This window comes from Schistocerca serialis, chromosome 5 (assembly GCF_023864345.2).
Source record: "Schistocerca serialis cubense isolate TAMUIC-IGC-003099 chromosome 5, iqSchSeri2.2, whole genome shotgun sequence".
NCBI classification, from domain to species: domain Eukaryota; kingdom Metazoa; phylum Arthropoda; class Insecta; order Orthoptera; family Acrididae; genus Schistocerca; species Schistocerca serialis.
The window spans coordinates 717,221,360-717,238,793 of record NC_064642.1 but is presented as its reverse complement, the minus strand read 5'-3'; the positions used below and the strand labels follow the sequence as shown (position 1 = coordinate 717,238,793).

Below are 17,434 nucleotides of genomic sequence, written 5' to 3'. Positions count from 1 at the left end.
ATGAACATCATATATATATATATATATATATATATATATATATATATATATATATATATATATATACTTCTGAGAACCAGTTATGCGAGAGTTAAATTGTGGTGTTACTTCTGGATTCCCCTTTCTAACGGAACATTTGGAAACGGAGCTCAACATTTCTGCTTTTGCTTTGCTACCCTCAATTCAAGTTTCTATATCACCCATTAGAGTCTGGGTACCTATATATATATATATATTGGCTATGACTTTAGATCGGCTGACGTTGGCCCTTCTTCAGTTGCCTATCGCGATGCATAAATGCCACACAATGGTAATTTTTTCCAATTGCGTTAATTCTGCAGTTTGCTCGCACTGAAATTTTAAAAGTACTGCAGAACGAGGTAATAATGGCAGAGCATTGGAGAGAAGTGGCGTACAAAGTGAGATGAGATCAGCGGGCAAGTTGGAGACGTCCTGTGGAGTGTCCGGCCCTCTTAAGGAAATCGGATTGGGGCGAGAGCCATCCCCCAGGGCGCCGGCGATACACGCTGTACTGTATATAAGCAGCGGGCCCCACAGCCGGGACATACAGTGCCTCCAGCACCACTCTGCTAGTCTCCTCTCTCTCTTCACACAGGTGAGTAACTCTGTTCCGCTACTTTTGACCGGCCAGCGGGTATCTGACATTTCTACACAGTACGTCACGCAGGAGGCATGTCAAGTTCTTTCACGTTCCGTACAGATCATTCAAAACAACTACACTTATTCTGGAACCATGTACAGTTTTCTGATTGGCTGAACGAGAACGCATCCCTCTGGTTCTTTCAGCTCACTTCCTAATACTTCTTCTCAGTCAATCGCTCCAATCATTCTAGACGTAACAATGAGACTGTGCGGACGATATAGTACCCTCAGTGTTTTACAAACGCTTAAGTCATCCATCTGAGCGTCAACACTAACAGACTGAATGCAGTTATAACCGTGTTCAGTTTTCTGAATTCCTTAGATCTCTTCCGTTAATACAACCTGGTGAGAGCCTCAAATTCCCAACTAACTCTCAAGAACTTTTCATCGAACGAGTAGCCAGTGTTGTTGAGACACTGGAACTCTTCTTCGAAATTAGAGGGTTTTTTGACACCACCATATTTGCATAAAATGACTGATTCCATCTGTGATCAATTAATACTGCAGTCACAAGAAACTACTTTTTTTCGTTTCGTGAAGTGCGTTGTTTTGCATTTCTGAATATTTGAGTCCTGTTGTTGACCTCTGAATCATTAGACGTCTTACCACTATTTCAATGAAAATTAATGTAGTTTTACTCAGACAGTACTTACATCATCTGCATACAGTCTTTAGTTTTCTGGATCACTTCTGCCACTTTTCTTGTAGAAGGGTGTGACCTGTACTTTCTTTAAACTAGTGTGTATAGTTTTTTGGCCGTGGCATCTGCAAGATATAATGATTGAAAAGGGACTAATTCATCCGAAAATTCCATAAGGAATCTTACTTGGATTCCACAGTGCCCTATAGATTTTATCACATATTCGTGAATTCAGATACTTCTGAGAACCAGTTATGCGAGAATTAAATCGTGGTCTTACTTCTGAATTCCCCTTTCTAACGGAACATTTGGAAACGGAGCTCAACATTTCTGCTTTTGCTTTGCTACCCTCAATTCAAGTTTCTATATCACCCATTAGAGTCTGGGTACCAACTGTGGTGCGCTGGCACCCTTCACACATGACTAGACTTTCTTTGGATTTTGTTAGAGGTCTTTGGATAAGATACTGCTACATTACTTACTGCTGTTTCGACAGCCAAAAGCACTGAGTTAAACATTTGTCGATCTGTAGCCCTATGCTTTTTTATATATCTGTGTGCAGTAGTCGCCGTTACTTTATACGTGGTGGTCACAAACAGTCTGAAAAACTTGTAAGGGTGTCGCAGGTGAGGCTGTGTTGAGAAATAGCTATGAAGAAAAACACACGCTGCATTACGCCGTTTCCGAGTTTATTAGAATTGAAGTTAGCCAATCAGATCGCTCCCCACGCAAATTCAAGCAGCCTACTGGATACAACTACTGTTAAATGTTCTCACAGCGTAGACGATAGCGCACGAGACTGCTCAGCCTTTGGCTCGGATTCGATCCTTACTGGCGTTCCATGTCCAACTTGTGTATCGCTCTCTTCTTCGGTTTTAGGAAACCAACGAGGAACACGTTTACGTTAAATGTATTCACTATTTCTAATATGGACACTTTTTTCGACTTGCTGCTTTTGTTTAATGACCCGCCGTCTGATTGCTTATGGTGGGTCTGTGACTGGTTCTTGGCCGCTGTGACTGGGTTCGGGGTCCGAGGCAGCAGTGCAATACTCTCCCGGCACCCGACTCCACTCCCACTGTGGCCCTTGGCCCGTCACGTGGAGGCGCCCTTTTTCCTTTTTTTCTGCAGCTCTTTGAAAACTTTTCAAATAATACAAATTATAGATATACAAACACAAATTCATTGCCATGGAACAAATTATAAGAATTATAAAATGCAAATAAAAATCCAACACCATTAAACAATGAACAAGAAATTCTGTTAACTACGAGAAGCAAAGATGGAGAGAGGAAGAGGAAAGAAAGGAGATGAGAAAGGGTGTCCCATCACCGATTTGGAGCGGCGGTGAGGATCTGGGAAGGACTTCGTGACGGCCGCTTCCAATTTCTATTCCTATCCTTGATTTTGTTACTTCTCCAGAAAAACTCCATGTAACTACTACTCTAACTTACTAATCTATTTACAAGACTACAACTTGAACCACTTCCACTGGCCAGCAATCCGGTTGTTAGCTCCTCCCATCTGCTGAAACGACTCAGCCTGTCCAGTGGTTTTCCCCTATCTACTCCCGTATCTGTCAGGTTGGGCTCTGTACAGAGGAACCACAATTAAGATCCTTCGGGCCAGACTGCACGTCGCTGCTCACCAGGAGGCACAGGTCCCTCTGAGAGCTACCTGACAATAAGCCCCTTCCTGACTGCTGACCTGGTGGGATTGGACCAGTTGATTTTTTGTAAGACAGCTAGATGCGGTCATATTATATCGTCTCTAGTAGTGTCTTGAGATGCAGCCTCATCACCGTCCACCCTGTGAATTTCGTATCCTTTTTGCATATAGTCATGCCTTCTGTGCTCTCTTGTCATAAGGTATTCTGTGTGTATGGTTTTGGAGATACTGTCAGTTAGTTTATTAATGGTTGGCCATTGTTCATCTTATAATTCATGTCTTTGATTGTTTGCTCAATATTTGATGTGTCTGTGGGTAGTGTAGGTCTTATGTTTGTGTGTTGTCCGCAGAAAAAAACGTGTGTTCAGGAGAACTTTCTTCCCCACATGTGCACCTATGTGTCTGCCACAGACTCACTCGATTCAAGTGCGTGGGATAAGGGCCGTGTCCCGTTGGGAAGTGTACCATACCGCGGCTGGGATCGATGGGTCGAAGTTTTAGTCTTTCCCTTATGTTGGGGAAGAAGCTGAATAATCTACGGTCCTTATCACTATTGTCCCACTCACCGTGCCAGGTATCAAATCACGTTGGCGTATTGTTTGTATTGTTACTCCAGTGATCTTCCAAATCTGGTCTTGTCTCCCCATCTTTAGCCAGTACGTCGCCGCTCTGTATCTTATGGACAACCATTAGCTGTAGAATGGAATGACGACAATGAAAATCTGTGCCAGATTGGGACTCGAACCCGGATTTTCTGCTCATCGCGAGCTGCCGCCATACAATTTGGCTACCTGAGCATGACTCACGTCTAGTCCCAAACTTCCACATAACGTCAACCATGCGTCTACAGCTTGTACTCGTACATCCTATATGTACATTACCGTACAGGGGAGACAAATTTCTTGAAACTCGCTCGCCCGGTTTCGACAGATAAATATGATACTGCACTGCCTGTGTTATTCTGAAATACTATGCAATTTTCCTTTGGACATACATGAATCTGTTTTTCCCAATTACAATGCAATGTTCCTTTTGTGTCGTAATTCGGAATAACACAGGAACTGCAATAGCGTGTTTATACTTTTCCAGTCTGTCGAGGACCTTCAAGAGAGTATTTCATATTTTATATCGTTCTCCTATGTTAGATGATGGTCGAAGTAGAGAGGATATAACATGTAGACTGGCAATGGCAAGGAAATCGTTTCTGAAGAAGAGAAATTTGTTAACATCGAGTATAGATTTAAGTGTCAGGAAGTCGTTTCTGAAAGTATTTGTATGGAGTGCAGCCATGTATGGAAGTGAAACATGGACGATAACCAGTTTGGACAAGAAGAGAATAGAAGCTTTCGAAATGTGGTGCTACAGAAGAATGCTGAAGATAAGGTGGGTAGATCACGTAACTAATGAGGAGGTATTGAATAGGATTGGGGAGAAGAGAAGTTTGTGGCACAACTTGACTAGAAGAAGGTATCGGTTGGTAGGACATGTTTTGAGGCATCAAGGGATCACAAATTTAGCATTGGAGGGCAGCGTGGAGGGTAAAAATCGTAGAGGGAGACCAGGAGATCAATACACTAAGCAGATTCAGAAGGATGTAGGTTGCAGTAGGTACTGGGAGATGAAGAAGCTTGCACAGGATAGAGTAGCATGGAGAGCTGCATCAAACCAGTCTCTGGACTGAAGGCCACAACAACAACAACAATGCTAGATGACGGAATAAACCGAAACACGATGATGGCATAACATGTGATCACCTAAGTCACAGCTACTCGGTCATGCAACGAATCATCAGTTTGTATTTCACAGGAAACTGATTAAAAATGAAAAAGAAGATAACTCTCGGAAAAAAGGGACTAGGAATAGTTTATTACTATACGCAACACCATATAACGATATGCTCTTAAACTATTATGAGGTGCTCCAGAGCAGGATAAAAGTACTGTGCTAGAAAATAGAGCTTTCAACTTAGATTCTATAAACTGTTTTTCATCACTTACAGAATAGTGCACCTTACTTTGCACTGTATGAAAAATTAAGTCATAATGAACAAAGTAAACCAGCTTTCTCTTTTCAGTGGATTTTCCTGTGGAGAGTCTTCACGTAGGGAAGATAGCAGCGCTAAATTCCTGTTTAAGATCCGGTTGCATATATTTCCAGGAAAGATTTTCGTGTTTGTTCAGTCCTAAGAAATTGAAACCTTCGACAGTGGTTTAGGTGGAAACATTGATACAATCCAATTTCGTTATCGGAGAGCTCCCCTTCAGAAACAGTACACAGTGTTTCAATGCCTTTAAGGGACTGTTCTCTACAAGTCAAGAGCTGCGTTAATTTCATCGTTGTTGCCTAACCTCTTAGCCTTACATTCGACGTGTCTCAAAGTGATGCTTGCCTCACCTGTACATACTATTCTTTCAATCTTTTGTTACCTTTAGAGTCAGATAATTAAGTAAGGTAAGTTAGAGAAGAAACGGCCCTAGCACAGCCCTGTTGCAGAGATGGCCGCCCGCCGCTGCTGCCCCCTGGCTGCGCTGCTGGCAGTGCTGTTGATGACGTCATGCCTCGCACCGCCCGCGGACGCCAACGCAGTCAGCGTCTGCATCCACAACTGCGCGCAGTGCAAGAAGATGTACGGCCCCTACTTCGAGGGGCAGCTGTGCGCCGATGCGTGCCTCAAGTTCAACGGCAAGATGATGCCCGACTGCGAGGACGCCGCCTCCATCGCGCCCTTCCTCAACAAACTGGAGTAGCCTCCGCACGGCCTCTGTCTCAATAAAGTTTTTCTTCTAAGCTGAAGCACGCGTACTTCTTTATCCCCATCAATTTCTTCCACTCCCTTGTCAGCTAATCGCAGAAGTCTTAGCAATGAAGAGACCTGCACCACCTGTGTCATAACTTCTGCTGTTCACCTGGAGATCTTATCAAAATACACTCCTGGAAATTGAAATAAGAACACCGTGAATTCATTGTCCCAGGAAGGGGAAACTTTATTGACACATTCCTGGGGTCAGATACATCACATGATCACACTGACAGAACCACAGGCACATATACACAGGCAACAGAGCATGCACAATGTCGGCACTAGTACAGTGTATATCCACCTTTCGCAGCAATGCAGGCTGCTATTCTCCCATGGAGACGATCGTAGAGATGTTGGATGTAGTCCTGTGGAACGGCTTGCCATGCCATTTCCACCTGGCGCCTCAGTTGGACCAGCGTTCGTGCTGGACGTGCAGACCGCGTGAGACGACGCTTCATCCAGTCCCAAACATGCTCAATGGGGGACAGATCCGGAGATCTTGCTGGCCAGGGTAGTTGACTTACACCTTCTAGAGCACGTTGGGTGGCACGGGATACATGCGGACGTGCATTGTCCTGTGGGGACAGCAAGTTCCCTTGCCGCTCTAGGAATGGTAGAACGATGGGTTCGATGACGGTTTGGATGTACCGTGCACTATTCAGTGTCCCCTCGACGATCACCAGTGGTGTACGGCCAGTGTAGGAGATCGCTCCCCACACCATGATGCCGGGTGTTGGCCCTGTGTGCCTCGGTCGTATGCAGTCCTGATTGTGGCGCTCACCTGCACGGCGCCAAACACGCATACGACCATCATTGGCACCAAGGCAGAGGCGACTCTCATCGCTGAAGACGACACGTCTCCATTCGTCCCTCCATTCACGCCTGTCGCGACACCACTGGAGGCGGGCTGCACGATGTTGGGGCGTGAGCGGAAGACGGCCTAACGGTGTGCGGGACCGTAGCCCAGCTTCATGGAGGCGGTTGCGAATGGTCCTCGCCGATACCCCAGGAGCAACAGTGTCCCTAATTTGCTGGAAAGTGGCGGTGCGGTCCCCTACGGCACTGCGTAGGATCCTACGGTCTTGGCGTGCATCCGTGCGTCGCTGCGGTCCGGTCCCAGGTCGACGGGCACGTGCACCTTCCGCCGACCACTGGCGACAACATCGATGTACAGTGGAGACCTCACGCTCCATGTGTTGAGCAATTCGGCGGTACGTCCACCCGGCCTCCCGCATGCCCACTATACGCCCTCGCTCAAAGTCCGTCAACTGCACATACGGTTCACGTCCACGCTGTCGCGGCATGCTACCAGTGTTAAAGACTGCGATGGAGCTCCGCATGCCACGGCAAACTGGCTGACACTGACGGCGGCGGTGCACAAATGCTGCGCAGCTAGCGCCATTCGACGGCCAACACCGCGGTTCCTGGTGTGTCCGCTGTGCCGTGCGTGTGATCATTGCTTGTACAGCCCTCTCGCAGTGTCCGGAGCAAGTATGGTGGGTCTGACACACCGGTGTCAATGTGTTCTTTTTTCCATTTCCAGGAGTGTATTTTTCAAAAGAGGTATGGGCTAATGCCATCTTCCTCTTACATAATGATGGAACTGACTCACTAGGGAGTAGAGGGGCGACTTTGGATCTAAAGTGGTAGTCAATGCAATAAACAATGTGTCTATGGTTCAAATGGCTCTGAGCACTATGGGACTCAACTGCTGAGGTCATTAGTCCCCTAGAACTTAGAACTAGTTAAACCTAACTAACCTAAGGACATCACAAACATGCATGCCCGAGGCAGGATTCGAACCTGCGACCGTAGCGGTCTTGCGGTTCCAGACTGCAGCGCCTTTAACCGCATGGCCAATTCGACCGGCAAACAACGTGTCTCTCCTAAGACTTGTCAGGTACTCTTTTCTCTAGTGTTTCCGCAGATATTTGGAGTTTCGTTTCCGGATTGTGTAGCTGGAGTCAGCCCAAGCAAATGGAGCTCATCATGTCTTTCATGCGACGCTCAGTGGCGAAGGAAAACGTCAGTTTGTTTCTCGTTACACACAAAATTATTATTAAAGTAGAAATTTACATACTCATTTGATAGACAGGAACCATTTTAGTCTAATGTGGTATTTCTTGTATCGATATGTATTAACAGGGGCAGTAGAAATACAATAATGAACAGTACTCCAACAGAGTACAGCTGCTACCACCAAGAATGCAGCGATACATAGTTGCTATTTGATTGCAGTCTATTCTTCGTGTTTTACTGCCTCTGTTAATACACATCGATAAAGCAAGTATTGGACTGCACTAATGTGGTTCAAATTGTTCTAAGCACTATTGGAATTAACTTCTGAGGTCACCAGTGCCCTAGACTTCGAACCAATTAAACCTAACTAACCTAAGGACCCTAGACTTCGAACCAATTAAACCTAACTAACCTAAGGACATCACACACATCCATGCCCGAGGCAGGATTCGAACCTGCGACCGTAGCAGCAGCGCGGTTCCGGACTGAAGCGCCTAGAACCGCTCGGCCACAACGTCTGGCGACTAATCTGGGACCGCTGTATCGAATGGGCAACTTGCCTCTGCAATTCATTTTCTTTGTAATGGGAAACAAACCAACATTGGGCACCACATAAAGGACGTTTGAGCACTCTTTGTTTGGACTGATGCCAGCTATACAATGCGAAAACGAAATGGCAAATATCTCCTGAAACACAAGTAAAAACGCGCCTGATGACTATTAGGAGAGCCACACTGTAAAAAGAAGTCGTTGAGGAAAAGATCATTTTCGGTTCCAGAGAAATGTAGGAACATGCGAGGGCTTCTACAACTTTACGATTTATTCTAGCAGATAGGATGAAGAAAGGCAAACATTCATTTATAGCATTTCCAGACACAGAAATAAATTTGATATTGTTGACTGGAATACAGTCTCTGAAAGTCTGAAGGTAGCAAGGATGAAGTACACTTAGGAAAATGGTGTTTACAATTCGTACAGAAATCAGATAGCTGCTATAAGAGTCAAAGTACTTGATAGGGAAGCAGTAGTTGAGAAGGGAGTGAGAAGGGTTGTATCTTGTCCCCAAAGATATTCCATCTGTACCTTGAGGAGGCAGCAAAGTAAAGCAGTGAGATATTTTTGAAAGGGAATTAAAGTCCAGGGGACGAAATAAAAACTTCGAAGTTTTGCGATGACATTATAATTGATTAGCTGTCTGACTTTAAGTCTAGGTCTTCACCCAAAAAGCAATCGAACAAGAGCTAATCACAATGTCACTAAGTGGCCTGTACTCAAAAGTATCTGAATTCTTTATCAATAGTGGGCTGTTGCTCCATTGTACTTAAGCAATTTGCTCTCAATCCCAGGTCTGCACTCTGTGGTGAGAGGATTATGGTGTGGATATCGAGGAAATGCGTCTTTCACTGCCAACTGTACTCATCTACTTTAAAATGTTCGACTGAACTCGCATTTTCTGCAAGTCTCAGCCTGTCCCTACATTTATGCATTCCTACCTAGTCGGTGATTGCTAAAAGTATTGACTATTATAGGACTTGTCGAGATGATGAAATACAAAATTACATACATTGGAATGCAGCAACCCCGACTACTATTGCTTGTGGTATAATGGTAAAAATAATATGTTCATCCTGCTTTACTACAGCATTTCTGTGTCGTATATGTTTGGAATCAATGAAATTTTGTTAAAGCTGTATGCATGGTTAGAAATTATGTTCATGCTTGATTGGATGGTTTACATTATACAAATCGCCAGATTATAGAGCATTGTTGAACACCACATGGCAGCTATTCTGTTATTTGTTAGCTGACTCCACATGAAAGTACAGTTAAATACCATTTGTTAGCATTATAAACAAATTAAAAAACACCTATTCATCCTAGTACAGGGTCAAACACATGGCTACGATTAAGTATGTTCACTCGTGGGCAGGTAATATGATATACAAATTTATTACATATTTTTACTTAGTAATTTGAGGTCATTCACATAATACAGCCAATCCCAACTGTCTTATCGTTATGCTCTATCACATTACTACTGTGAGATGTTGAGAGCTGTGTATACAGCTATGTGTAAACAATGACTGAACTGGAAAGACTTCCATGTTTGAAGTATGTCATCCTCGTGAAGTGTAACCAGCGAGAAAAAGTGGTGGAATAGACTAAACTGCAAATGTACAAATAATGCTAGAATTAACTTCCTGATGTTAAAATAACACAATTAGGGCACTACCTTCACTAGAAAAAAATCACAACTTTCACTACCCACCATGTCTGTAAGCACAACCACCAAGCGTCTTTTACAACAAATTCGCCCTGGTATGTGGCACCAACACCAAAGGCATAGGACTCGCCCACAAATTTGCCAGCTGAGCTACCCAGATAGATAAGAAAAAATAAATAAATCGAAATACTGGAATAATGTACAACTTAGTCTCATTTACGCAACAGCACCACGTCTTAGCACACAACTGCAAATTAACATAGAGAAAGACTGTACAGCATGAGGAATTTCACTAGGTGCTACGTCCTCCTTCTCTCGCTCTCTCTCTTTCTCTCTCTCTCTCTCTCTCTCTCTCTCTCTCTCTCTCTCTCTCTCTTAGCTCAACAGCTTCACCGCTCTCACATAGAGACATCACTATAGCCTTGACAAGGAATGTCAGATAGCACATATGGCTGGCACATGTCTTGCCGCAGTGGGTTCTCATTCCAATTTAGCGATACGTAAATCACATAAACTATAACTACCAGGGCACTTACATAACAGCTAAATCTATTGCTCGAATTGAAAAGTCTTCGGTACACACCCAAGGTGCAGAATAGTAGTTTTCAGTAAGGTCCTCTGATGGCGCTGCATCACAATTCACATAAACTACGAAGAATTTGCGACACGTTAGCAGAATTAGCTAGACTTTGTCTGACTGTTGTTCTGAGACATGTATATATAAACGCAGGACTGCTTTAGCACCCTACAGTAAAAAAAAGAAAATACTCTTCTGGCAACATCCCATCCACCCCCTAAGCTGAGTAGTCAGTGCCACAGGCCCTCATGTGTGAGACCCGGGTTGTATTGCGGTACTACCAGAGTGGGATTACAATTTAGGGTGAGGGGAAATCCATGATACACGATCAAGTTAAATTAATGTGTCCACCACCTATGTTCGGCGTCGACATGCGTGCAATAACCACTCTCAGACGACTGATGGCAGCACTAGCAGTCAAGGGAATATAAAACATGGCAGAACCTTGAAGACTGTGCAGTCGTTGTCGTAATGCGTAAACAGAACGACTTATCTGACGTCCAAAAGAGCGTGATCACTGGCTTTTAGGCCAAGAGAGAAGCATTACTGAAACGGCTGAGTTTTGCAAACTGTTCACGTGCTGCTGTGATTAGAGTATACGAGGCATGGCGAAATGGCGCTATCCATATTGGGCAGCAAGACAACTGTGGTACACCTTGGGCCAAAGACGACAGTGGTGAGCGACGGCTGCAGAGATACATATGGACGAATAGACACAGCTGAACACCCATATGAACCAAGGGGCTATCAACAATGTCTTCTCAGCGACGATGCTACATGTGGGCCTCTACATCATGCACCTGGTTTATGCATATACAGGGTGTTTCACTAAATGTGTTTGCCTCTGTAAGTTACGAAGTAATAGGCGACGGAAATATTTATTGCTGTAGGTCACCATACGAAACAGTACACTATCTGCGGAGCTATGAACATAGTTTATTGTGTAATTATCCAAAGAGTTACAGCAAAAAGATACAATTTTTAAATGAAACAATAGTTGTTTCTATCATGCACTGGAATCAGTAACTCCGGCTGTGCATACATCAATCCTATCACTTTTAGTTTGGGAGCTACAACCCTTCAAAGTTTCAGGGGCAGATACCACACGCTGTACATAATACATGGCTGTTTGGTCGGTGATGGTTGTTCTGGTGGTGGGACGTTGGTTTAAATGAGATGTTAAAGTGTGTTTCCATGTTCCTGAATGCACAATGCAATGCGCCTTCTAAAGGATATGCGGAATAGATGTAACATCGCCGGTGTCACGGAGCAACATGCGTCCTCAATGCGCCGTCTTAGATCATCTGAGGATGTGGGCTCAGTGACATAAACACGATCCTGAGATATGCCCACAAGAAGAAATCTAATGATGTTAAATCGGGCGACCTTGCTGGCCATGGATGAGGACCATGGCGCCCCAACTACCTTCCTGCAAACCTTTAGTTCTTCCACAACAGCACGCGCAGAATGGGCTGGGTGTCCATCGTGCTGCATCCACATGTGGACTCTCGTGTGTAGACACACATGTTGAAGGAGACAACCCAAACTGTAGACTATAAACACGCGATATCACCTACCTGTCACTGGAAAGTAGTGTGGACCGATGATTTCATCCCCAAGGATTCCACACCATACATTAATAGACCACGTACGTTGACGGTCGACAGGTCGTACCCACCTAGGATTGTCTGCGACCCGGTAGTGCACGTTATGGCGATTCACTGCACCATAATTTGTGAACGTGGACTCATCAGAGAACATAACACCTTGTAAAGACTCGATCATTAAATTACGCATGGCCCATTCACAGAATGCAACTCTCGCACGGAAATCGTTCCCATGCAGCTCCTGGGTCAGTGAAAGGCGGTACGGGTGAAACCTGTGGCCGTATACTATACGCCACACAGATGTGAGACTGACACCAGCGACTGCAGCAACGGCTCGTAAGCTGACATGAGGATCGTGGTGTACTGCGGCTAAAACAAAAACCTCCGTCTCCCCACTTCTTGCAGTTCTTCGTCTATTACTGCGGCGCATTACCAAGCTGTCTGTTTCCCGAATTCGTTGCTCGGCACGTAAGAACGTAATGGGTGCCGAAGCTCCTCGCCTAGGATATCTCACGGCGTACGCCATGGCTGCTTCAGTGGCATCGTGTCGGCACTCACCGAGCTTCAGTAACTCGTTGTTCGTGTATGCCATCTTCATCCGAAGTCAGTTACTGTGGTATTTTGAGCCACGTTTGTTTGTGTGGCTCGAACTGTCGAGTATACGGCCGTGTGCGGCAACAGTCGGCAGTCTAACAGCGCATCGGAGAAGCTTCTCGCTCCGCGACACCGGCAACGTTACAACTCGGCCGCGCCACATTTAGAAGGCGCATTACGTTATGCGCAGCGCTTGTGGTATCTGCCCCTGAAACTTTGAAGGGTTGTAGCTCCCAAACTAAAAGTGATAGGAATGTAATTTAAACTGATGTATACACAGCTGGTGTTACTGATTCCAGTGCACTATAGAAAAAACTATTGCTCCATTTAAAAATTGTATCTTTTTGCTGTAACTCTTTGGATAATAACACAATAAACTATGTTCATAGCTCCGCAGACAGTGTAACGTTTCTTATAGTGACCTACAGCAATAAATATTTCCGTACTTCGTAACTTACAGAAGGAAACACATTTAGTGAAACACCCTGTATGCTGAGTACTGTTCAGCGGTAACGAATTCTGGAATTCCGAAAATGCACGTTCATTGAATGGTGACAGGTGATCTTTCTAGGTAAATCAGCTTTTATCCTCCATCGGACAGATGGCCGTTGGCGTGTACAGCGTGAGACGTCTGAAAACAAACACCATTCGACAATTACGCTCTGGGGAACGTTTTCGTGGCTCTCGCTGGGTGATGTCATCATTCTGGCACAATGGATCGACACAAGTATGCGTTTATCCTTGAGAACCGTGTCTACCACTACATGTAATCTGTTTTTCGTCAGCATAATGGCATCTACCAGCAAGAACAATGCAGCATGTCACAGTGTCCGCAGTGTATGGTGTGGTTCAAAGAGCACCAAGAACAGTTTACCGTTCTACCTTGGCCACCAAACTCCCCGGATTAAAACGCAATCGAGAATCTGTGGGACCACCTCGTCCGGGTCGTTCGTGGAACGTATCCTCAACCGACAGACCTAGCTCATCTGGACAAGACGCTGGAGTCAGCTTGGCTTCACGTCCCTGCTGGTACTTCCCAGAATTTCATTGAGTCTCTCCCTGCACGTCTCGCTGCTGTCTACACTGCAAAAGACGGTTATTCAGGTTTTCACAGGTGGTCACATTAATTTACCTGGACAATATAAGATCCAGTGATGGCGTTGCTATACTCAGTGAAAGCCCAGAAGAGTAACATGACACTTTGGATGGAACGAACAGTCTACTGAGCACAAGATATGTATTGAGAACAAAGCGAAGAAAGAACAAAGTAATGAAGAGTAGCACATATGTGATTAGCGACGAAGTTAACATGGAAGTTGTGGACCACGAAGCAGACGAAATGAAGATAATACACTAAAGTGAAAACAACATGTCATGGATGAAGCAAGGATAACATTAAAAGCAGAGTAGTACAAGCAAAAGGGGCATCCCCGGCCAAAGAAGCGTAGCAGTATAAAACAACAGCGTTCATTTGGGGAAGAAATTTGTGAGAATGTACGTTTGGAATACAGCGTTGTTTGAAACTGAAACATCGATTGTGAGGAACCCAGAAATAAGAGATTCGTAGCATCTGAGATGTGGTGTTACGAATGATGTAGGTGGACTGAAAACCGAAGAAATGAGGAGGCTTCTCTGCAGAATCGGGGAGTGGAGGAACACATGGAAAGATGAAGGGACAGGGTGATAGGGCGTGTGCTTCGTCCAAAGTATAGCTTCTGCGGTACCTGAGGATGCCGTGAAGGGTGAAAACTATAGGGCAAGACAGAGATTGAAATGTATAGAATTAACAATTGAAGACACTTATTTCAAGTGGAAAATGGCCGCAGGAAAACCAGTCAGAAGACTGGTGACACCCACCACCCCCATGCTCTGAAAAAAAAAAAGAAAGAAAGTTAATGTTCCTGCACAGCGCCTCAGACATTTGTAGCAGTGAATTTATTTATTTATTTAGCGTATGGCTCATAACATCACAGTAAAAATTACAGAAACAACATGATTTTAAAAAAATCACATATGTATAAACAGAGCAATAAATAACAGTTTGTATATAAGGAAACCGCCAATTGTAAATTTACACTCACAGAAGAGCAATCACAAGCAGACGTCCAGCTTAGATAATAAATAGTCGATTGCCTCTTGGGTTGCCATTAGGAAATCCTGTGGGTCACCCTCGTATGCCCTTAGTGGGCATTCCTGCACGATGTGCTTGACCGTCTGTCTCTCAGCGCCACAGTCGCAAGCGGCCGAAGGAAGTTTACCCCATCTGTGTAAGGAGTCGGCGCATCTCCCACAGTTGGTTCTGATGCGATTAAGAGTTGACCAAACTTTGCGAGGACAATCAAAGCCTTTTGGTTTACTAAAGATGCATGGCATACTGTGGAAGTTTACTGCTGTTCTGCTCTCCCATTCCTCTTTCCATCGGTCATTTATTTTAAAGTTGGTTTGGTGCAGAGCCTGTGCGGTCTTTAGTGGAGGATGCCTAGACCGGAGTCGGTTTCCTTGGATGTTGTGAGTAGTGAATAAAAGGCAAACATGGGAAAAAACGTGAGACTTTGGATCAGAGGTAGAGCTAGTTGCAGCTACGACTCATCTTTCGTTTCCTGGCGTATTAGGAAAGTAGATTTGTTACGCCATCTTTCGCAATTCGTAATGAAAGCATTGTTCCAATAGTTCTGTTCGTTTCACATCGCTGTATACGCCTATGAAAGCAGAAAGAATGACACAATAAAGGTCAGTTTATTAAATCCTGGGGTTTCTTACCTTGAAGTTAAATCATTTAGTAGGTGTACCTCAAGTAAGGTTGAGTGGCAAGCACGTGTGCAGCCCGTAAATGGTGCTTTTATCCAAATGATTATCGATTTCTGGGGTTTCGCATCTTTAGAAAAAACCTTACTCTATATAAGGGAGGAAACAGGTGAACTGATACTTTTAGACCACATTTCTGCAAATGCAATACGTAATTACGCATGTCCTCGGAATGATGGGTTTGAGAAATAGTGCTACCGCTTTTCTCATTGATGCCCTTATCACGGCTCTACATGGCGTTGCGCTCGAGATATTCCTCAAAACAGTGATCCAATGCCCCACAAAGCAAATGTTTTGTATTCACCCACTGAGCTACCTTCTGGCATACAAAATTCTGTAAAAAAACAACCAGCCAACTCCCATTTCTCAGATATCTGTTTACATCACCCAATGCCCCGTTTTCCTACTTCCTGAACTCCCGCTGGTAGATACTGAAATGCCTGGGCAAGCAGGACAGAGCGGATTAGGTTGTGGAAAGGGGCCAAAATAAGTTGCTGTCAGTTGCACTCAACATACAAGCTTTATTTATCAACACACAACAATACAACAAGGATGCAAAACACTCAAAACTTTAACCGACCTCTTTTGATTAACTTTAGATCGGCTGAAGACCGCACTCAAAATCCAAGACTCAAGGCCTAAGCAAGAAATTGAAATACAAGGTTCTTCTGGAGGTTTCTTCCAAGAATATTTTCTAAATCTTCAATCTAAACAGGATGGAAGGCTTAGGAATTTAATTTTAATGGAACTTGGCTGAAGGCCGCATATTAAGCAATAAGAAGAGCTTCTATCAGAAGGCAGAAGGCCTTATCTTATAATATTTCGTGCGAAATTCGACTGAAGTCCCCATACAAAAGCATAACAATCTTATGCCTTAAGGGCAAGACAAGAACATTAATTTAAGAGATATTAAAACTCGGCTGAAGGCCGCACATCGGCAAATAATTTAACGGCTTAAGCCCTAGAAAGAAGAGTTTCAATTTTAAAAGGGAGAAGGCCGTATCTTAAAACATTTCATACAAAATTCGACTGAAGGCCCCTATAAAGAATAACAATCTCATGCCTTAAGGGCAAGACAAGAACATTAATATGAGAGGTATTAATACTCGGCTGAAGGCCACATAACAACAAAATATGTTTAACGGCTTAAGGCCTAAAAAAAGAGTTTCAATTTAAAAGGCAGAAGGCCTTATCTTAAAACGTCTCATGTAAAATTCGGCTGAAGTCCCCATACAAAAGAATAACAATCTCATGCCTTAAGGGCAAGGCAAGAACGTTAATTTAAGAGATATTGATACTCGGCTGAAAGCCCACACATAAACAAAATAACTAAAACCCAAACAGGGAAATTACTATGTAACACACGAGGAAAGGCGCTCAGAAGTTTCCAAGGGTCGGCCTGGGATTGTAACACTCACCGGTTAGGTGAGACAAGCAGCCTGTCCAACGACTTCTTAATCTGAAGGCAACCCAACCGACAGACAGCCGACCGAGTAATCAACAAAATCAGTTCCGCTCCACGCAACCAGCAAAACGACCACAAGATTTCAATACAATGACACACAGAATATTGGCGCCCACAACGACAAACAACACCTCAGCTGTCGAACTATACGTCGCGCTGGACAGCAACAATACAACAAGGAAAATACACTCCCGAAAATTACGTCAACGACCAGGGCAGGTAACCAGAATGTCAACGGCCGCAAGGCAAAACATACCGCTGGTCAACTTCAGTAACAGGGAATAATTAAGTTAAATTCGACAGGAAGACGGCTGGAATCTTAGCCGACTTGAATACACACACGTTGTTGCTCACGGGAATGTCCAAAAAGCG

At 44.3% G+C, this 17,434-nt stretch overlaps 1 protein-coding gene across 1 annotated transcript; it reads left to right on the top strand.

Moving 5' to 3' along the window:
* Positions 1-576: 576 nt before the first annotated feature.
* Positions 577-5,724, top strand: LOC126481670 (eclosion hormone-like). Its single transcript, XM_050105598.1, has 2 exons — positions 577-616; positions 5,465-5,724. Exon 2 carries the CDS (start codon positions 5,467-5,469, stop codon positions 5,716-5,718), a length of 252 nt encoding a protein of 83 aa, XP_049961555.1. The 5' UTR covers positions 577-616; positions 5,465-5,466; the 3' UTR covers positions 5,719-5,724.
* Positions 5,725-17,434: the final 11,710 nt, after the last annotated feature.

Bases quoted from the DNA above. Each gene is read 5' to 3' on its own strand.
- LOC126481670 (XM_050105598.1), top strand. From the start codon at position 5,467: ATGGCCGCCCGCCGCTGCTGCCCCCTGGCTGCGCTGCTGGCAGTGCTG.